This window comes from Ochotona curzoniae, unplaced genomic scaffold, assembly GCF_017591425.1.
Source record: "Ochotona curzoniae isolate NIBS_2020 unplaced genomic scaffold, NIBS_Ocur_1.0 scaffold_3890, whole genome shotgun sequence".
Taxonomy (NCBI): domain Eukaryota; kingdom Metazoa; phylum Chordata; class Mammalia; order Lagomorpha; family Ochotonidae; genus Ochotona; species Ochotona curzoniae.
The window spans coordinates 4,743,920-4,766,650 of NW_024467115.1; the positions used below are offsets into that span (position 1 = coordinate 4,743,920).

General features: G+C 37.3%; 1 protein-coding gene across 2 annotated transcripts; it reads right to left on the reverse strand.

Annotated features, from left to right (window-relative positions):
- Positions 1-724: 724 nt before the first annotated feature.
- Positions 725-21,787, reverse strand: SERINC1 (serine incorporator 1). Of its 2 annotated transcripts, XM_040965477.1 has the most exons (10): positions 21,618-21,787; positions 10,723-10,884; positions 8,127-8,296; positions 7,115-7,194; positions 6,010-6,147; positions 5,127-5,296; positions 4,927-5,017; positions 3,294-3,438; positions 2,971-3,198; positions 725-1,910 (listed from the first exon to the last, which is right to left on the reverse strand). In XM_040965477.1, exons 1-10 carry the CDS (start codon positions 21,654-21,656, stop codon positions 1,775-1,777), a joined length of 1,359 nt encoding a protein of 452 aa, XP_040821411.1. In that variant the 5' UTR covers positions 21,657-21,787; the 3' UTR covers positions 725-1,774. The 2 variants fall into 2 exon arrangements, with proteins under 2 accessions (XP_040821411.1, XP_040821412.1); XM_040965478.1 differs by lacking the exons at positions 4,927-5,017; positions 5,127-5,296 and having other exon boundaries at positions 21,618-21,739.
- Between the last annotated feature and the right edge of the window lie 944 nt (positions 21,788-22,731).

Below are 22,731 nucleotides of genomic sequence, written 5' to 3' on the forward strand. Positions count from 1 at the left end.
TAGCCCAACATGCCACAGTGTCTCAACTCTGCAAGACTTGTACTGACTCCCTGCTCATGGTCTGGAAAAGCCAGTGGAAGCATGTGGAATACCTCGAAGAAGCTCATGGCCTCCTTATCACTGCCTGATCCCTAACTATTGTGGCCATTAGCAGACTCAACCAATGGATGGGAGATCTCCCTCCCTGTGACTCAATTAATTAGTTAACACAATACACACATTCTCTGAATTCATTTATTTAGAGATAGAATACAGCAATTCAAAATTGCAGAATACAATATAAATACAGAATAAGGTTGGGAGAATTAGGTTGGACTGTTTGGTGTACATTAATAAATATTTTTAAAGAAGTAAATGTAGACTTTCAAAGCTTCATATCAGACAATAACACAAAATAACTAAGATTTTATATCATACTACTTGTTTTTTAATGTTGAAGGATTATAACAACCTATACATTTTAATCACATGGCAGGGAATACAAAAGCATTTTAAAAGTCTTTTAAACTGTGTAATCTTCCAGTAACAGGAATTTTTTTTTTGTTTCCTTATAACTTTCTATCTTCTGACCTCACTCTGTGAGCAGAGGGGTTCATGATCACTTCATTATGCAACACTAAGGAGGCTTAAAATCAATTATAAATGTATTTAAAGGAAACTATTTTTTGAATGTCAGGGAATGCTAGCTAGTTTTGCAAGGCTTGAAATTTTCCAATTTTGCCACTGATTAGCTATTTTAGCCTGTACTTCAGCTTCTTTAAAATGAGAGCTGGACTAGATTATATATAAGTGCTTACTAAAGCCTAGCGTTTTGCAACTTTTGCCATGAATAAATTTACCATCTCTGAGTTTCAAATCCAACTTTCAAAATTATTTTCAACAACTTTCATCTAAGCCATGATTTTCTGTACAAAAACTTCATCTTAAATCTTTTGAGCAAGCATGTTATATTTTCAGTTTTATAATGACCAAAACAGGTTTTTTTTTTTTTTTGGGTGAATGCCATCTCAAATTGCAATCTCACTAGGTAATTCACTACCCAACCACCACTGATCTTTCTATGAAGGCTCTATGCCTCAGCCTCTGCCCATAACCACTCTTTTCCATCAAACATTCCATCTCTTAAGTTCTTCCACCTTCATATCAAACAGAAAAGTTGAGAAGGCTTTTTAGACAACTGGCATTTAAATGCCTTATTTAAACAATTTTAGAATAACTGTATTTTGCCACTCCTACAAGGTAACACACACAATATGCAAGGATACCTCAAAAAGTTCATGGAAAAGGGAATTAAAGGTGTTTTTGAGACAAAATTTTTGAAATCCATGCATTTTTTCTAACATGTTTTCCATAAATGCTTTGAAGATCCTACATATGTCAAATGGCAGTCATACATTTATATTTTCTGAAAGTTTAAGGTCTAACACAACTTTAAAAGCAAACTAAAACTTCATTGTTTTTACTCATAATTTCACAGGTACAAAGCAGAGGCTAAATAAAACCTACCAATGTCCACTTTTGTTAACTTACTATCTATCAGACTTATAAGATTCTTCCTTTGCAATTCATTTTAATTCATGTATCAAAGCAGTTGTCAACAAAACAATAAATAAAAAGCCAAGCTGTAATATCTAGTTCATGCCAGAACAATCCTAGGTAAGTTACACGGGAAGCACGCACACGCACATACACACACACAGTTTACAAAAGTTGGAAATACTGCTGATTTTGAATAAGCAACGATCAAAGTGGGACTTGCATGCCAGAGTCCCAGTTAATCAAAATCGCGATTTGTAAGAACAAGTGGTGCCACCAATGTCCAAACATACAGCACGATGCCAATCCAGCTAGAAGAGATTTTCACCCATACAGCTGTCCACTGACTCTTCATCTCACGAGAGGGTTCATACCTAAAATGTGCGGATGGAAATAAAAAAAGTTAAGGGGACACTGGTTAAAATTGAGCCTTCAACTTATTAAACTTAAGAAGAATTGTAGATTATTTTTGATATCAAAATATAGTTGCTGACTGTCTTGCTTTCCACCTTTCCACAACAGTGAGAGTGAAGAAAAAAATTGAAGAATTTCCTTTAATAAAGTAAAATACTTTTCAACAATTATCTTGCATCTTACTGTAAGTCACCATGGCATGTTACTAAGTAGAAACTGAATGACCTCTGAATAAATGTTACTATTAAATGAAAGAAACACAAGCAGAAAACCCTTACCTCCACTCTCCCTACCTCTTCAGATTTAAGAGGTTAAGCTGTTTGCATTATTGAAAAAAACTCTGATCTAAAATTTTAACATTTACCATTATTTGACAACCACATTTTTTAATTATTCAGAACTGTTTGGATTCTCATAGCCGAACATGCTGAAATGTAAGGATTTTAAAGGCTGCTCATAAAACTGCAGCAAGGAGAATTCTTTCTCTGGGTTTTTATGACATTAAAAGTCATCTAACAAATTGTTTAAGGGTAATATGAGTAAAACATTTTTAAAAGAACTGCCCAATCCGTACAGTGCAACTTAAATTTTATAACAAACCTTGCAGTAAGTACCAAAATGAAACAAAGCTTAAGAAAATTAAATATTATGTTTTCCTGCCAAAAAAATGCATAGATCTGAAATTAAAAACAAAATCAATTATTGCTGTGATGCAATAATTATTGCTCTCCTTTTCTCTCTTTCAAGTAAATCTTAAATATGTTGGTTTATACCAATTACAAACATGAATTCATAAAAATGCTTCACAAGACTTTCTATTTTAGTCTCTAACATTGCAATGTTTGTTATAACTAAAACAAGAAAGTAAGCATTTCCCATATTGGTTACACTGTATAAATATTTAGCTATAAATTAAGAAATGTATCAAAGGATAAAAAACACTTCACATCATGTTAAACAAAAGAACCATGAAAAAGTATCAGAATTCCCATATCAAAAATATTTCTCAAATATATGTACCTGTACCAGTTGGTAAGGGTCATCATGATATAAAGCGAAGCCAGGAAAAGCATGAAGTGAAAGAAGGAATAACTGTAGGTAACACCATCCCTTTCATTATCTACTGCTCGATGAACATCATCGCCATCCTCAAGAGATCCATCACTCCTGGCTCCATCGTCTATTAACGTTGATTCATCACTTGTCAGCGTGAGCTTATTAACCTGACTGTTATTTGAAGTACGGATACTGCATAAAAGTTTAGGAAGAAAAAGAGTATGTTTTAAAGAAATGACTTCTAAATAGCTGGAGTTGTTTAAAAAAAGGAAAAAAGTTTTGCTCACCTTGAATAAAATACACACAGTAAAAAGAGGATGAGTCCTATAATTCCTTGAGCATGCCACCACTGTACAGACTGCCCATCCTTTGGGACACTGCTTGTTGTATTGAAGCCAATTATGCTTAACAGACTGGGGTTGCAATCTGTTTCTGTAACAAGAATTAAGATGAAATTAAGATGTCAGAATCAAACAATTTTTTACAGAATACAGAATGATTATAGCTCTCTTTAATCTGTGGTACCCTTAAAAATTCAAAAAGTTTTGCTGGAAAAGTCCAAATGTAAAAGTAAAATGCTTGAGGACAACTTGTATTTATTAATGATACCCTGAAGGCTTTTTCTTGTTTGTTGTTCCTTTCAAATTTTATACTACTATTTTTACAGAAGCACTTGAAACAATGAAATCATTCAATCCCCAACCTCACTAGAGCTGAAAGACACATATTATTTTAATAAAGTTAGAAATAAAATTTACAAGGTCTAGTGCAGTTTTTCTATACTGTGAGAATTTAACACTGAATTTATGGGGCTTGTAAATTTGTCAAAGTAAAATGTTACAAAAAATGAAAAAAAAAATCTTACATATAAAATCATCTGTAGAAATTAACAAGGGATAATGACCTAATGCCTATATCTCAAATCTATTTTAAAATCTTACTTAAACACAGATATTTAGAGAATAATCTTCTATCTGCTGCTTCACTGTGCCTGTCACAGCCAGGACTGGACTAGGCAGAAGGCAGGAAGCCTGGAACTCATTGCAGGGTGTCAGAGCCACAGGTATTTAAGCAATCCCCTACTGCCTCCCAGGTTGCACACTGGCAGGAAGCTGGAGCTGGGTATAAACCTGGGAATCAAATTCAAAACACCTCAATATGAGATGAACAAGCAGTAAGTAACTGCTGTTCCAAATGTGTGCTCCTGACTTAACGAATGCTTATTCAGTTCTTCCCTTTTGAGAGTAAAAACATTGTTTAAATATTTACTAAGTGTCTGAAATATGCATTTTTTCTATTCACAAGACCAGATTTGTCAACCTTTATGTTATTAATAAAAATGCCTAAAAGTAATCTATCTGTAAAGCAAATTGTTAGTAATTATTTTCTAACCTGTTACCTTAAAAAAAACCCAAGGGTTCATTAATATGCTAAAACAAAAATCCCTCTCTCTAACCAGTGATTAAATTATCCACGGTATTAATAGTTCAATGAAATGAAGCTTGGTAAGATAGCTTATGATCGTTTCTTCTTTTTTTAACAAAATGTCATGATCTACCTTGCAAATAAAAGTGCTATAAAGAAAAGCCAAATTACATTCAATTACCATTCAGTCATAGAAGAAAAAAAAAAATCCTAATATCCAATGAAGCATTTGAGCTTTAATAACTATATTTAAACTGTCTTAAACATTGGGAAAATTAGATATATTTCTTGTAATTTTCATAAATTTCCTAATGCCTTCTGTCAGGTGTCTGTGACGAAAGAGATCATGTGGTTTTTATAAATGATGAAATATTATCATTACAGAGTTTTGTAGAGGAGACTAATTTTAAGTAGCTTAATCTCACAAAATGAACGTTATCTGAATAAAAAGAAATACTGCAGGACTCCCTAAAAACAAATACAAACGAAACAAACCTGGTTCATTGGTCATAGCAGACCATGTCAAATACATTGTATAGACTGTAATGACTGAAGACTGTAATAAACCAGATCTTGGCTGCGACTCCTACAGAAGAATATTAAAAATAATAGATAAATATTATGACACCTTTCAAGATTCATAACAATTTAGAAAGGTATACATTTCAAAGAAACCAATACTATGAAGAGCATACTTGAATCTTGGGCAGGATAGACATTACAGAAGCACCGATGCAGAGGAGCATGTTGACGCTGATGAAGGCCTTATTTTCTGAACAACTAGCTGGGTGAGTGTAGTAAACAAAGAACAAGACGATAGCAACTAAAGATAGCAGATAATTCAGAGTTGTTGCTGATAATAAGGCTGCAAAAGAAATATAACTGAAAATTAGGTGTTACAAATATTAGCAATTAAGCATTTACATTCATATATGAAAACTAACAGCAACATCAGTGTTCTCCAATGCATCATAACCCCTATATTTGCATAAAGATTGCATTTAAACTTTCAATTTTCCTCACATTTGTTAACTCTTTGGTCCCTGTAAACATCTGAGTTTTGGTATATTTTGAGAGTATAGCCATACACTAAAGCTTGTTATTACGTAAAAATCAATAGGCTACTTTAGGAAATTCCTTAGGTGTCAATAATGCACATAAGGGCATTCTTTACATACATGTTCCACAGTGGTTTTTACTTTTTAGTTTGCTAATTAATCGCAAATCAGACCACTATATGTTCAGCTATTTTTACCAATTATATTTCCTTTAAAATTTTATTGTTAACTTGCATGATTCTGTGAAATTCAGCTTTAAAAATACATGTCTTCAACAACAGGCTTAGACAAATTTATTTACACTATTAAGGTTCTTTTGAAATCTTTCTTGGTTCTTGGTACATTCCAGGTTAGTTTGTGAACAGAACTCCCAAAGTATTAAGTGCCAATCAAATGATATGATGCCACCTACTCAACTAGAATATTCTCATTACAGTTCAAACCATAAACATTTTAAGTACTCTCTCCAGATAGAACATATCTATCCCAAATGCAGCTGCTTTGTGAGATAAAAGCTTACCTGCATACCAACATCTTGAATTCCCTTCTTCCATTTTTTCAACCCATGATTCATTCCATGAATGGGCAAAATCAATAAGTAAGACTAGCTGTATAAGTATGAAGCAAAATGCACCTGCCATGCCCACATAAAACCACACTGAAAGGAAAAAAAACACATATAAATGAAAGGTTGGTTCATTTTTCATTATTCAAACTTCCTTTTTATAACATCAGTATACAATACAAAAACCACAGCTTTACATAAACATCTCAACCACCTGAACACAGAAAGTTGACTACCAACGGAGTTTGGAATTAAAAAATATAAGGGAGGGCCTAGTGCAGTAGTCTAGAGGCTAAAGTCCTCGCCTTCCATGTAGCACCAGGATCCTATATGGACACAGGTTCTAATCCTGAAGGCCCCACTTCCCATCCAGCTCCCTACTTGTGAACTGGGAAAGCAGTTTAGGATGGCCCAATGCCTTGGGACCCTGCACCTGTGTGGGAGACCCAGAAGAAGCTCCTGGCTTCAGATCCCCACAGAAGATCTTCCTCTCTGTCTCTCTTCCTCTCTGTGTATCTGACTTTCTAATAACATAGGCAGATAGGTAGGTAGGCAGGTAGGTAGGTAGATAGATAGATAGGAAGCTAGATGTGGTTCATGGAGACAAAGATCATAATATGATGTCAAAAGGGGAAACAAAATGAGTATTTGGGAACTACATATAAATACCCCATAATTTCTGCTTTGAAAAGTTTAAAATTACTCTAAAATAAAATGCAAAGTTAATAAATAATAAATAAATATATAAAAGGGCGAAGAGAAAGAAAATTGGGAAAGGAGAGGTAGGTTCAAGATGGCTGACTGTGGCAGGCTGAAGTAACCGAGGGTGCAGGAAGAAGGGGACGGGAATCACCAGAGGAGAGGACTATACTATTGGGAAAATCTGTCAGGGAGTGGCAGTTTGGGGAGAATCCCAGCATATATGAAATTGTAACACAAAATTCAAAATTAAAAAAAAAAAAAAACTGGGAAACAAGCAGGCTTATGGCTCTTAGCAACACTTACTACAATGTTCTTTATAAATCATGAACATCATATAATCAAAAACAAAAGATCTTACCAGTCGTGAAAGTTCCTTCTGGAATAAAGAATGCCCCAATAATAATTGCAATTGCTGCAGCGAATTTAAAGAACCAGAATCTAAAACAAACACATAATTTTTAAGTTAAATAAACTATAACTTCAACAAAAAACTTCATACGAAATATTTTGAGAGCATCTTAAAAGAATATAATCATTTCATGTAACCAGTGCATTCCTACTGAGGATATCCTAAAATCCCAAGACTATTAAACCAATTTAAAGACAACTTTAAGGAAAGATGTGTCTGTCCACTGTGATAAAATGATATTATAGTAAGTAGGATAGCATGTCAAAAAATGAGGTATCATATACAAAAGAAGATTTTTAATAAACACATGAAAAATGCCTCCACACTCAAAAGTTTATAATAATGTAATAAATGCCTAATGGAGCAAAATAAAATCTGCTTGTCACATCCAATTTTCCCTTTCTTATTCCTCCTGTTTCTGGTGGCACATGTTATTACATAAGCAAGAGCAGATGTTTTTTAAAAATTGAACATGTGGGGGAAAAACAGATAAAACTTCTAACGTGCAAGTAGAGTAGGGTGTCAGTCTATGTTAAAGAAAATTAACAGAGCGAGTTCAGAAGTGTTAGTCTAGGTTCTACAAAGCAGTAATTATTAAAAAAAAAAAAAAGAAGAAGAAATCAACACCTTCTTAGTAATAGTGTTCCACTTTGGCTGCAAGAAACAGTCTGATCCATCAAAAGCTAAAGGTGCTACAGGAATAGCTGTTCCTTTAATACAGTTGTACAGATCTATTCAGTAAGAAAATATAATGCTCTACAAATCAAACGTTATACTAACAAATGATCTAAGGTTACTATTATTTAATATCCAAAGTCCGACACTCTATGGCAGAGAATTTTCTTACCCTGTTATTCATAAACAAAATAACTCTACAAAATGTTTATTACACCTTATCTTTTGTATAGACTTATACAGAGACTACTCAGACCTTATGAATTGACTTTTACTCAAAACTTACCCATTGTGTACTGCAGCTCTCGGATCACTGCTGCTCTTCACTTTGATCATCAGTAACGAGAGGAGAAGGTAGAACATAGCCAAGCCAAAGCACAAACGGTACACAGCTTTATAGCCAACCAGAATATTGCAAGGGACCACACCTTTCTCATTCTCACAAAATCCAGGGATCTAGGAAAATAAAGAAAGATCTATGATCTATGTTTTTTCATTTAAATAAAAGTGAAAATTTTACAAGTCGAAGATTTAAAACCCTGAAGCTCACTTATGCTGCATGAAAATTACGTACTGAAGGCAAGTCTGGTAAATTTTTTTAAAAAGTTAAAATTTCCATATAAGCAAAAAATAGAAATGTCAAATTAGATGTGTATATTGTAGATTTATTCTAAATTTTAAAACTTGCACCCTGTTATGCTAATCCAAATTGCATGTCTAAAAGAGAGAGAGTGAAAGTTTAAAGAATCCCAGAATAAGTCTGTTTCTAAGCAACAATGAATAATAATGACTTAAAAGTCAATGTGGGGCCAGCTAGATAACATATCAGTTCAATCCTCACCTTGCTTGTGCCAGGATCCTATGTGGGTGCCGGATCATGTCCCAGCTGTTCCACTTCCCTCCAGCTCCCTGCCTGTGGCCTGGGAAAGTAGTGGAGGATGGCCCAAAACCTTGTGGGAGACCCTGAAGAAGCCCCTGGCTCCTGGCTTTGGTTTGGCTCAGCTCTAGCTGTTGTGGCCACACGGGGAGAGTTAACTAGTGGACAGAAGATCTTTCTCTCTGTATGTCCTTCTATCTGTAAATCTGTCTTTCCAATAAAATTAATCTTTTAAAAAAGTCAATGCTACTTAAATCCATTTTAGGTTTTGATCCCTATTCTACAGTTTCAATTATGAATGGATTTGGCTAAGTAGCATATGAGGTGGTGGTGGTTAGAATCCTGAAAAAGACTAGACCACCTCAGAAAATCAGAAAGTAATCAGAGTGAGAGAAAAAAAAAACTGTTTGAAATAAGTGGGAGTACTAGTCAGAACTATACCTTTTATTAGTGAGATTTAATTATTTTGTTGATTTCCTTCCAGCCGCAGCACTTTAAAAAAGTTTTTAATAGGACACTAGTCACATAGAAGTTATCAAAGATTAACCCTCACAATTTCCTTTATTTCATTTTTACACAGAAACTATCTCAGTATTCTTAAAATTCTTTTTCTTGGTCCAGGCGATGGCTCAATTAGCTCATTATTCCCCTTTTCCCTTTTCAAGTGCCAGGATCCCATGGTTGCCGGTTCATGTCCTGGCTCTCCACTTCCCATCCAGTTCCCTGCTTATGGCCTGGGAAATCAGTGGAGGATGGCCCAAAACCTTGGGACCCTGCATCTATGTGGGAGATGAGGAAGAGACTCCGACTTTGGAGAGGCTCAGCTCTGGACATTGCGACCATTTGTTGTGCCTTTCAATCAAAGTAACTAGATATTTTTAAAAAGTGCTCCTAATACTGTACTTTTTCTTGGTTCTTCATTTCTCCATACTCCTTGGGAGGTTTTCCTTTGTCCATCAATTCCATTTAAGGAGAGGCTTGCACAAAGTTCCTGCACTGAGTACCCTGGACGGTATTCAGCATAAGGTGCTATTATTTGCAACTTTCATTTGTTCTCAAGGCCATCACTAACTCTTTTTTGTGAGTTACACACTCACAAAAGGTTCCTACTTCCTCCTAGAGTATTGTTAGAACCTCATGTTTGTGTCAACTCAAAATTTATGTGTTGAAACCAAACCCACAAGAGGTAATTAGATCATTAGGACACAGTCCTTGCTAGAGGTGACAGGAGGAAACTTCCTTCACTCCCCTCACCTGGTCTGTCAGGTGAGGCTACAAGGATAAATGGCCATCCGCAAACCAGGAAAAGAATTCTGATGAGAACTGGACCAAGCTAGTATGCTGACTTACGAATTCTAGGTTCCAGAACTCTTAAGAAGTAAATTTCTGTTGTTCAAATCACCTAGTCTATGATATTCCTGTTACAGCAGCATGAACTATGAAATATATATAAGTACATCATGCTGTACTTCCAAATCAGCATAATAGAAATTTATTTTCCCCATCTTCTTTTATGATATGACCTAACTCCCTGGGGGAAAGAAGCAACCACAAAAAAAAAAAAAAAACAACAAACATACTCTTTCAGTTTTTTGTTTTGTTTCAACCTATACTTCCAGTTCTCAGGGATTAGAACCTATCAGTTCTGATTCATTATTGCAAATATTTAAATGCCAGATGGAATCAATTCTACATCAAGAAAACCCATTTCCAGTCCTCTGTATTTTCTTTGATTATATCACAGCAATAGCTTTCGTATTTAACTCATTACCTCCTTAACTATCAAATTCATTTTCTTCAAGCAGATACTCTGCTCAAAAGGCTTTCTTACATTTGTAGTGCTTCCCATTTTCCAACCTATACCTACAGAAGTTCAATTCCTTTGTCAAATGTCTTTATTGGAATTACATATCTTCATTTTACATAGTCTCTAATACCTAAGTCAGTTTTATGCAGACACACATACACACAAGCCATCACTTAATCATTAAACAATAAGACTAACCTTATTCAATTGTTCTTCCATTCCTGGTATCAACATTACACAAGCTACACACACTCCAACAAGCAAGAAAAGTGCATAGATTAATCTAGTTACAGTGGAGTTGTTTCCACTAGGACAGCATCGGCACAGCAAACATGGTGCACTGCCACATAAACAGGGTATCTGGGGAAAAAAGTATTAGAAAAAATTAGAGCCATACAAAATGACACAACAAAAAAAAAATACATTCAATATGTTCAGAAAAAGAAAAAAAATAAACAGAAATTAAAATAATTATAAAGCACCAAAAATGTTTGGCTCATACATCATTTTACAAACTATAAAACAGTAATCTCCCTGCAAAGTTGAGACAAAGGTAAACAATAGAATCTCTTGTCCTATATAGCAAATAAAATAGAAAAGACAGTTTAATTAAAAATGGAGACTTTATAAGTAGCACAGGTGCTAACCTCACCTCCAAGTGCTGTCACTTTGCTCCCAGAATAATAAAGGGAAACCCACAATACTCAGAACCCGTCATAGAGGGAAAAATAAAAAGTGAGTGCATATCCTTTTGTTTGTTTGTTTTGGTGGTAGTAACAAAAACTGCGATTCCAGTCTGGCTAAAAAGGATAACCAAACAATTTCACCAATTGCTTTGTCAAATGAACCATATACTAACTGAGTAAAATATACCCTACTCAGTAGGACAGCTACTTGTCTGGAAAGATAAGCGGGGTACAGGGTATTTAACAACAAATGTCTCAAGTCATCTCCTTAGGGTTAACTACAATCTGGGAAGAGACTGAACACACTGTCAAACAGGAAGGTGGATGAACTATCCTGACCCAAGATCTACAACAGAACTACAACTTAGGCCAGAAGCGTTTCAGCTATAGGAGAAAAGTACTGCAGAAGCCCTACTTGCTATGGTAACCAGCATAAGCCATTTTACATTAAGCATCAGCAACACAAACGTAACTCTTCTGTCGTAAGCAACAGAAAAAAACAAACCAAAAAACCCACAGTGGTATAAGAAAAAAAAAAAAAATCAGCAATACAGAGTAAAATTTTCTGAAAAGATACAAAATGAACCCTATAGATTGGCCCATCTTTCTGTCTGGAGACAGTGCCTATTCCAGAAAGGGGGTTTAGGTAAAACTCAACAGGAGGAGTTGGGAGTTGATGGAAATGAATATCACTAGAGTTTATCAGACGGAATGCTGGGGAGAATAAAAATACAGCAAGCAATTCATACTTGAGTACCTTACTTGAATAAATCATTGAAGGAGGTAGAAGAGAACTTGTGCTGGGAGTTTTACCTCTTAAGCAGAGATATTTAGCGATATCAGAAGGCTACTATTCAGTACTGGGGGTGGAGGTGGTGTCACTATAAGAATAGGGGCAATATTAGTTTCACTTAATTCATAAAAGGAAATACCAAAAAAGTCAAACTCTTTCCTAGCAAGTCACCTTTGTCCAGGAAGAAATGTATTTATTTAAAAATTTTTTAAGTATAGTCAGCACTCAGGCACATTTAAAAATGGCAAGCATGCAAGGAAGTGGGAAAACATAAACCATAATGAGAATTAGGAACCAACACAGATGACTCAGTTCCTATTAACAAACAGGGCACTGTTGTAATGTTAGTACTCTATTTCACATGTTTAAGGAGACAGTGAACTACAGCATCGTAAGGGGATTCACCAGATTTATAAGTCCCATACAAACTTCCAGGTATGAAAAATAAGGTATCTGACTACGCCAAATAGCAATAAGACAGTAGCAAGATGAATAAATCTGAAAAGAAAGCAACAGATGTTTATCCAAAATGAAAACAAGATAAAAATAAATGATCAATGTGTGATGTAACTTCAAGCAGCTCTAGTGTAGCCCAGAATCAGGGAAGAGGTTATTTTTGGGTAACCACCAAAATTCCCCCCAAATTTAATGAAAGATATAAATTCACAGATCCTTTAAGTTCTATGAAATCCTAGAAAAATAATGATTAAAAACTCCACCAAGTCACTCATAATTGCTTAAAAACAGTGATAATCAGAAAACTCACTTCAACTCTGAAATCAACAATGAAAGGAAAAACTACACTCAATGAAAATATCATTCAGAAATTAAAAGAAGATATATATTTTCAGACTTGGGAAAGACAAAAGAATACAATTTAACCACCTAATCTACCAGAAACGTCAAAGAAAAACCTTCAAATAATAATCAGCACAAAAGAATGAAGACAATGAAAATGGTGAATACATTTTTTCCTTACTTAAAATGTGTACCAAAATTGTTGATACTAAATGCAAATACACAGGAAAATGGCAGATGAATAATCTTGGGAATATGAAGTTCAGATGATTCAGAGAAAAAAATCAGAGAAAAAAGTTGAGAGGAAAAAAATGTTTGACGCAAAAGATGTGAAATTCAGGCACACAAGTTGTCCTGAGATACTTTTGGAAAAGTGTGTATTATAGAAAAACACTAAAGACTTCAGGTTTTTTTTTTTTCTCCAAAATAAAGCTAACCTCATTTCCATTTTACATACACATTTTTCCTTCAATTCCTTTTCTAATATTGTTGATGTAGTTGAGAGGGACGCAGATTCATGTATGCCTCTTGGTTAGCGAGGGTTGAGGTACAGAAGGTGGGTGGGACACAAGTTTCAAGCTTTTTTCATGGGGCTGGGAGGAGTAAGGTGTTTGGGGGCCAAAGGTGGCTCTTTGCTATCAATCTGTCAAACATCAACACTGGGGGATGGGGAACTGTCTTCTGATGAGGCCCAATGTTAGAGACCCTAGTATGGGGAAGAAAATTCTCAGGGTGTTACTTGAGTGGTTCTGATAGTTACAAGATGCTATTGGTCCTCATACCAGGGTTAAGAACTGACTTAATGCATCCACAGACCCAGACAAATTTTAAAAAGTATCTTTGTATAAACACAAAAAATCCTAACAAAAATTTGGTGTAACAAACAGAAATATAAAACAAAGAGGTTGAGGTCTTGGGACAGTGGCCTAGCAGCTAAAGCCCTCGCCTTGAACACCCTGGGATCCCATATGGGCACCAGTTCTAATCACAGCAACCCTACTTCCCATCACGCTCCCTGCTTGTAGCCTGGGAAAGCAATCGGGGACAGTCTAATGCCTTGGGACCCTGCACCCGCATGGGACACCTGGAAGAAGTTCCTGGGTCCTGGCTTTGGATGGTGCAACACCGGCCATTGCGATCACTTGGGGAGTGAATCATTGGATGGAAATCTTCCCCTCTATATATACCTGACTTCACAATAAAAATAAAATAAATCTTCAAAAAAAAGCAAAACCAAAACCAAAAATGGAGAGGTTGAACATCCCTAAACCAAAAATCTGAAATCCAAAATGCTCTAAGATCATGGAGCATTTCAAATTTTGAATTTTCCAATTAGGGATACTTAACCTGTAAAATCTGTTAATATTCTAAAATCTAAAAAATGCCAAGGTAAGTTTCAATTATTTCAAATAAAGTATACTCAACCTACTATAAACTAGGATGAAGCAGAGTTTAAGCCTGAAAAGCAAAGTTGAGTCAATTCTTGAAAATTAAATTCATTGCCACAACAGGAAAGAAAAACCACTACGGTCATCTCAATCCACAAAGGAAAAAAACTGATAAATTTGTGCAATCTAAAATTAGGTTTTGTTTTTTCAAACACTGATATGAAAGGAACGCCACAGACTTGATCATCTACTGATCATGTATCTAAGTCATTCCAGAATTTAAAAGGAATTTTCAAAACTCAACTCAGTTTTAAAATGGGACAAGTTTTTGAACAAACACTTAACTAAAGATGATACATGAATGGCAGTACTGTTGTTAAGGAAATACATATTAAAATTATAATGCTACTACAGAAATTACACATAAGCACATTAAATACTGCCCAATATTACAGCTGGAGAAATTCAAATTAAAATTGTAACAAGACAGTACTATAAACAAGTTAGGCTATAACATCAAATAAACATAATACCAACTACTGACAATAATGCAAAGCCTAGGAGGTCAGAGAGGCAGTTTCTTCCAAGTCCAACAGACACGTCATAAAATCTAACTTCTGTTGCTAGATATTTACACAAATAAAATAAAAAAACTTATAGCCACACAAAAAATTACTTGTAATCGACAGCTACTAGAAATACCCATCAATGGCTATTACCAAAGCAAGCTAAAATATGAATACATCTAAAAAAGAATTTTACTAAGCAATAGAAGTCACACTCAAAGGACTATCTGCTATATAACTTCATTTATGACTTTCGAGAAACAATAACAACAGAAACCAGAGATTGCCAAAGAGAAATGGAGAGTTTTTAGGATGATGATTACTTCATATTGATTACATGGCTCTATGTATTGCTAAAACCCACAAAACTGAACTGCACTTACGAGTTAATTTCACTGTATATAACTGTATATATCCACCCTCAGTTTGACCCACACCATCCACTGTAGGTTTTTAGAAAGTGAACTGTATCTCTTCCTCTTGAAAAACTGAAAATGAAACTAGCACTTATATGCTTACAACTGTTTTACTAATTCATCTAAATAGTCACAATAGTGTTTATTTAACCAAATTTGTAAGCACTATACAAAAATAAGTAATCTTAGTTTATAATTTGCATGGGTATGGAGATGAAGTACAATTGAAATCAAACAAAAGATGTTAAAATTTCATGTTCCTTAGTTCAATACAGTTTGAATACAAAGAAAAAATTCCCCTTATATAATTAAAAATCAAAAACACCTTAAGAGGCACATTGTTTTCCTTAAATCACAAAGAACCATGTTTATTCTGACTTTACAAACTCTTAATAACTGCAGGTCAGTGTCATGGCAAGTTAAGAAGCCACCACTTGCAATGCTGGCATCCCATATGAATAAAAATCCTGAGTGCCCCACTTTCTTTAAGCAGCACAGGATGGTCCAAATACTTGGGCCCCTGCACCTCACTAGAGACCCAGACGGACCTCTTGGCTCCTGGCTTTGGTCCAGGCCAGCCCTGGCCATTGAGGCCTTATGAGACTGACCAGCAAATGGAAGATCTTTGTTTCTCCCTCCTTCTCTATAGCTCTACTTTTCAATTAAACAAATACATCTTTTTAAAAAGGCTGATAACAAAATTAATAAGAGCTGAGATGCAGTGCTGGAGACCAGCTCCAGCCAAATTTGGAGCTCAGGAAGGGTGCACGGAGTCAGCAATAAAGAAAGACATGGACACTGTCATTTGGTGCCCTCTTGTAACAGCTCAAGAAGAAGCTGTCCTTTTTTATTTACTCAGACACATTACAAGCCTCTGCACAATTGTTTGATTATTTTATTTTTACCTCATGACTAAATGGGTATGCACAGATGTTTGATTATTTTATTTTTTATTTCATGGTCAACCAGGTGTTCTTAAAGATAATTCTGTAAGTTACTATAATCAGTTTCTTTAAAGCAAGCCGTTATTCATTCTTCAGAAGTAGCCATTAGGTGACAGCCAGAACTCCAAGGCCAAAGCATAGATGGTTGCCTACTAATCAGCAAAACATTCCTACCACTTTTTATTTTCACAACTTATTTATCACTTAGTGGGAGAAAGACATCAAAAGAGAAAAAAACATAAAGATCGAACACAAAAAGTTTCAAACATTAATTCCCCCTACAACTGCAGGCTCTACAGCCTCATAAACAATCAAGCAATAATCCAAAGTGTATCTCTATGATGTTAATAAAATCACCTTGTATTTCCTCTAGTCAAAGAATTATAAAAGCAGCTAAAACAACTACATTTTTTTGTGCTCTAAAGAGTTGCAAGGACAGGCTAACCTTTAAGGTCGCTGTAACTATATTTTTTTTGCCATAACAGTTTCCATTCATATTCCCATCACTTCCATTACTTTGTAAAATTCTTATCAAGCCATTTCCCAGAAGGCATGCTATATGTCTGGGCCAGATTTCAGGGCAATGGGTAGGCACACAATAAGGTGTCCAGAAATGGCATGGGTTTAATTGTACTCCAGTGTGCAGTTAAAGGCACACTCACCAAGACATTATCAATAGCATTACTCTTAAGCTCATGTTGGTTGCAAAAGTCATCTCGCAAGGACAAACAACAATGCCTCCATAGATTACAGAATTCTTAGTGGAGTGGTTGAGTGTCCATGCAAAAAGGGGATGAGATGAGACTGCGTGAAGGTGGTCAGAGAGACATCTACCAGGCTCTGCCATGCAGCTGGAAGCCCCCCTGGGCCCTGCCAAACAGGACAGCTGTTCTCTTCACTCCTTCATGTCATCCAAGTCTACTGCATGGACCCCAGCAATGCAGAACTATGATTGAATATCAACTCTCCACCTCAGGTAGCAATCAGTCCAAAATTAAAATGTTCTTAAACTTTAATGTCAATGTTAATCTTCAAACTTAAAACAGGATTTCTCAGCCATGGCACTATAACATTTGTGGTCTGATACTTCTTTACTGTTAGGTAACAGCATCTCTGGCAGCTACCTACAGATGCTACTGGTGATAACTCATTCAAGCTTTCATAAGAAATAAATGCATACAGACACTGCCAAATATCTACTGAAGAGCAAAACCATGCCCAGCTAAAAACCATCTGTCACAAACACATCTTAGTGGTATCATTTTAGGAAACTTTCCGAGTGAAGAAATATTTAATGCATTCAGAAATCTAAGTTTCCTTTGTTGAAATCAGTCTTAACGATTTGTCTAAGCTACTAATGATTACACTTAGCATGCTACTATTCGTAATAGCATTTTTTGTGCATCCATCAATTTATAGGAATGTGCTGACAGAGAAGAAATGGTATGGGTGCTGAGACGCTTTTGGTAACATTTTTACTTTCTGTGTTTATGCATTGTTTCACTGCTCATAGCAACTATGAATCCTTTCTACAAAAAGCCATTGTATTAAAAAATGAAAATCTAGCAGAGGATGGCACAGGAAAGACACTCAGCAATCACAAACTATTCCTTAACTACTCAAATATCCTGGAAAAAAGATGCCAGTTAGGGCTTGGCACAGTAGCTTAGTGGCTAAAGGTCTTCCTTACATGCAGCAGGATGCCATATGGGCAAGGGTTCTAATCCCAACGACCCTGCTTCCTCTCCAAACCCTTGCTTGTGGCCTGGGAAAGTAGTCAAGCATGGCCCAAAGCATGGGGACCCTGAACCCACAGGGGAGATCAGGAGGAAGCTCCTGGTTCCTGACTTCAGATGGCTCAGCTCCAGCCATTGGGGCCACTTGGGGAGTGAATCAGTGGACAGAAGATTTTCCTCTCTGTCTCTCCTCCTCTGTGTATATCTGCCTTTCCAATTAAAAAAAAAAAAAATCTATTCACCAACACCAACACTAAGACTGGGACAGGGAGAGAAACACAAGTATTTACACATGGCTGGTAGGAGATGGAGAGATGTCTTCAAATTATTTGAAGTAATTATCCAAAACCAGAACAGACATGTATCAATCAAAAGTGATACTGTCATCATTCATGGATTGTGATGTTCCTAATTCTAGCCATCTGAATGGTGAATAAGAATAAATACAAGTCACTTCAATCTCTGCATAATGGTATTATTAGAAGTTTTTCTCTTGATTTTCTGCTTGGGAATTTACTACAATTATCATATAGTGAAGAGAAAACTTCTATGAAATTTGAATAACCCATCACTTTTTTACTTCTTCATGTTACTTACACAGAAAGAGACAGATAAATGTTTCCACCTACCCTAAATGCCCCCAGCAGTATAGGCTGGGACAGGTGAAAACAAGAAGCCCAGAATTGTTGCAGGATTCCCACACGGATGGCGGACCCAAGCTGTTAAGCCATGACTTTCACCTTCCAGGGCCAACCCAAGCTTCCAATACAGAATGCAGATGTCCTAAACTGCATCTTAGCCACTGAACCAAACACCTCACCCCAGTTTATGTTAAATTCTGGTTCACTTGATCTAATTTACTGATCTGAATACTACTTCTGAAAATTTGAATGAATTTTAATTTGCTCAAACCTCCAGAGATGTTTCAGTAAGATGGTGGAAGAGATGGATTTGTATATCACAAAGTATTTCATTACTGTACTGAAACTAAGATGGGCACAGGAAGAAAAGGAAAAGCATGTTAAGCACTCTTGGTCACCTCACTGTTCTATCTGCCAAAGCTGCAACACCAGAAGACAGGAAAACTACCCTGTTGTTACCTTTCCAAAGTATCTCAGTATTAAGGGTGATTATAGAAGTGTCAATCACGAACATTCTTCTAGTCAACAGAAATTTATCCTGGACCTTTATCTGACAGTAGAGTGCATGCATCTCAATGGGGCCTCCTCATTTACTGAAAGTGGTACAGTGGACAGCATACCCAGATGCACATTAAGGACTTGATAGTCCACCGGAGCCTGTAGAGGACATCTAGTACCATAACAGAGGAAGGAGGGCTGAACAAATTGGTCAACTAATCCAACAAAGCTTGACAGGAACTTTCTAGGCAAATGGAGACTCTAATGTGGACTAAGTCAACCAATGGACTTTGAAAGGATTTCTTTATCCTTGGATCTACAAGAACCACAGCATGTCAGAACTATCAAAACCACTTCAATAGCACCCTCAGAACATGTTCCGCATGGGGGACCTTGGTATGACACTGGGTGGCTATTCCCAATCCCCAGCTACTAAGCCTATTGGGTGGCTGGGTGTTGCTTCTCCCCTTGGCTCCCCACTTATCCCAGATATAGGAACAAGATAACAAAAGTGTGGAAATACGATCTCACCCACTTTTCCTTAATCTTCGACCCTTCCCACCTTAACTATGTAAACATCATCAAAAATAAAATTTTAAAAAATTGTGTCCTAAACTACAAAACATAAAGATGTATTTTTCCCATGATGTTCCCTATAAATCCTGAAAAAAATAGATACATATAAAACAAAAAAATAGAACTACCTAAAAATTGTTTTAAACCACCACTGTCACTGACATTAACAAAGGTTGCTCAAAATTGGGTAATAGAAACAAAGGCCCTGAGTGGTGGTGTAGTGGCTGAAAGCCTTGCCTTGCACACCTCAGGATCCCATAGGGGCACTAGTTCCAATCCCAGTGGTCCTCCTTCCCCTCCAACTCTCTGCTTGTGCCTTGGGAAGGCAGTCAAAGACAACCCAAAGCCTTGAGACTCTCACTAACATGGGAGACCTGGAAGAAGCTCCTGGCTTCGATCAGCTCAGTTCCGGCCATTGTAGCCACTTGGGGAGTGAATTATTGGAAGGAAGATCTTCCACTCTGTCTCTCCTCCTCTTTGTATATCTGACTTACCAATAAAAATAAAATAAATCTTAAAAAAATAAAAAAGAACAAATGGAAAACATATATCGCTTCTTTCAAATCTCCACAATATGTGAGAAATACATACAGCATGTGCACTTGGTAACTGGACAAATTCTTAATAAATTATATAACATGTCCCAAAGCAGAAAATGAATACCATTTTTTAATAATCATTCATGAATTTTTTAGTGCTTTTTAAATTTCTTACTCTAAATTTGCCTCTCCTGTGTGAGCAGTCAACACATTTCTGGAAATCCTCTAAATCTTTCTGAGATAAAATATATCAAGTTTCCAGGACAAATTACAGTAGGAAAAACAAAGGCATAAGCATGGCCTGGCTGGAGTAATAAGCTCCACAGATTGGTGATTCAAACATGCTGGCTAACACATATGTGTAAAGCGGTATCCTTTGGGGAGCTAGACAAGTAACTGTTAAAAGCACAATCTACAATTTACAGAATGAAGAAATAGGGCTGGGGTCGGTATTGTTGCAGAGCAGGATAATCTACCACTCGCGATGCCATCTGAGGAGGCTGCTGGAATTCAGGATACTCTACTGTCCAATACAGCTTCTTCCTAAATTCCCTAGAGGCAGAAGATGACTCAAGCATCCAGGCCCTGGCCACGCTTGGGGAAGACTGGCAACAGTTCCTGCTCCTGGCTTCAGCAGGACCCACACCTGGCTGCTGCAGCCACTTGGGAATGAACCAGCAGATCAAACACACTTCTCCCTGTCTTCATCGATCAACCTGCCTTTCAAATAAATACATTTAAAAAAAGACTTTATAAAATATTTGAATCCAAATAAACAGCCCCAAATTACTATGCTGTCAAAGCTTTGTCTATTTTTTTCTTGGAGGAACAGATCATCTTAAATTTATTTGTGTAACCTGAATCAGAACATCTTGCCATGCTTATGAAATGGTTTCACTCCATCAACTCGAGTTACTAAAAGACAGCGTTAACCTAATTAAGCACCGAATTTCAGATTATACACACATTGCTTACTTATGTCACAATACAAAAACACTTCATATCACAGAAATACCCTGCCAAAAAAGCAAGTGCACAAACCATTACTGGGAAAGCGTAGTAACGCTGATACCATTAAAGGTGAACGCCCAGATTATTGGTTTGAAAAACAATTTTTCAACATCAACATGAAAGCCCGGGGGCGTTTCTAAATCAGTCGGCAAGTAGAGACAGGAGGTCGGAGGTGCCGCAGTGGGGACTCGCCACGACGACGAGGGGAAGGGCTGCCACTCGAGGCGCAGCGCCCCCCAAGCAAACCCCGACCGGACCTGCAGGAGGCTGCGTCCGCACCAGCCGGGCAGCCGCACCAGCCGGGCAGCGGGCAGGGCCCCCGCACACCGCGCACCGCACCCCGCTGAGTCACAGGCTCCCAAGGGAAGAACCAGGACGAGGACCCGAGCTCTCCGGGCGGGGCGGGGTACCGCGTTCCATCCGGCCTTACCCAGGACCACCCGACCCGCTTTCTCTCCCCATTTGCAAAAGTCCGCAAAACAATCAAACCAAAAACCTTACCCAGCTCGCCACGGAGCAGAGGCCCAAGACGGCCCCCATCTCTACGTCGCAATAGAAGCGCAGCAGAGCAAGATGGAGACAATCCCTTCGCCTTCCAAGACCTATTTACGATTCGCAACACACTTCCGGTGCAGAGCTCACTCCGCCCTTCAGCCCTGCGTCACTTCCTCCAAGGTTCTGGATCCCTGAGACCAAAACACTGCGCTGAAATTGCGCGTGCGCGGAAAGCACTGCGCTGAAATTGCGCAAGCGCAGAGCACAGCACTGGAATTGCGCGTGCGCAGACGCACTGCGCAGGAATTGCGCGCATGCGTTGAGCTGGACGGTTCTCTGAGTTCTAAAGAATTCTTTGTTGGCCTGAAACTTCTGCGTATTGCCGAGTCTGTTCCAGTTGTCAAATTAAGAAAACGTTGTGAGAAAAAACCGCCTGCACTTACTGTTTACTTGAAGGCGCACATTAGTAAAGCTGAGGTGATGGTGGACGTTTTGTTCGCCCTGAGTCGGAGAAATGTCTGGTAACCATACTTCGGAGAATTGCTTCTTCCCAGTTCTTGGCGCTTTACCCCTGCGCCTCCACCGATCTCCCAAGGTTCTGCATTTGGAATACGAGTACAAGCCACACTTGAAACAGTTGACCAAATCTACCAAAATTGCAGAAATGGATGGAAATGAGCCAGCACCTAGGATTGTAGTAAAACTCTGATGATGAACTGAGCAAAAAGGAAAGAATGCGAATAGATGACAAAATCAAACAAAAACATGCTGCAGAGAAGTCTGAAATTTTGTCCCAAAGCATGCAAGTACATGCAACGTGTACATGCAAGTTTGCAAATCAGGGGTAAGTGAGATGCAAACCGTTAGATAAGGCATATCACAATTATAGTTGAAGATGCAGGATTAATAAGGTGACTGACATGTTATAGCTATAAGGAGCTTCAATATAGAACCAAACTTTTTTAAAAAGATTTGTTTGGGCCCGCCACGGTGGCGCAGTGGTTAAGGTCCTCGCCTTGCACGCCCGGGATCCCATATGGGCGCCGGTTCTATCCCAGCAGCCCCGCTTCCCTTCCAGCTCCCTGCCTGTGGCCCCGGAAAGCAGTTGAGGACGGCCCAA

Bases quoted from the DNA above. Each gene is read 5' to 3' on its own strand.
- SERINC1 (XM_040965477.1), bottom strand. From the start codon at position 21,656: ATGGGGGCCGTCTTGGGCCTCTGCTCCGTGGCGAGCTGG. The intron at 6,148-7,114 runs GTAAGATCTTTT...TTTTCCTTTCAG, and splicing joins AGAAGGAACTTTCACGACTG to TGTGGTTTTATGTGGGCATG. The intron at 3,199-3,293 runs GTGAGCAAAACT...ACTTTTATGCAG, and splicing joins CTGTGTGTATTTTATTCAAG to TATCCGTACTTCAAATAACA.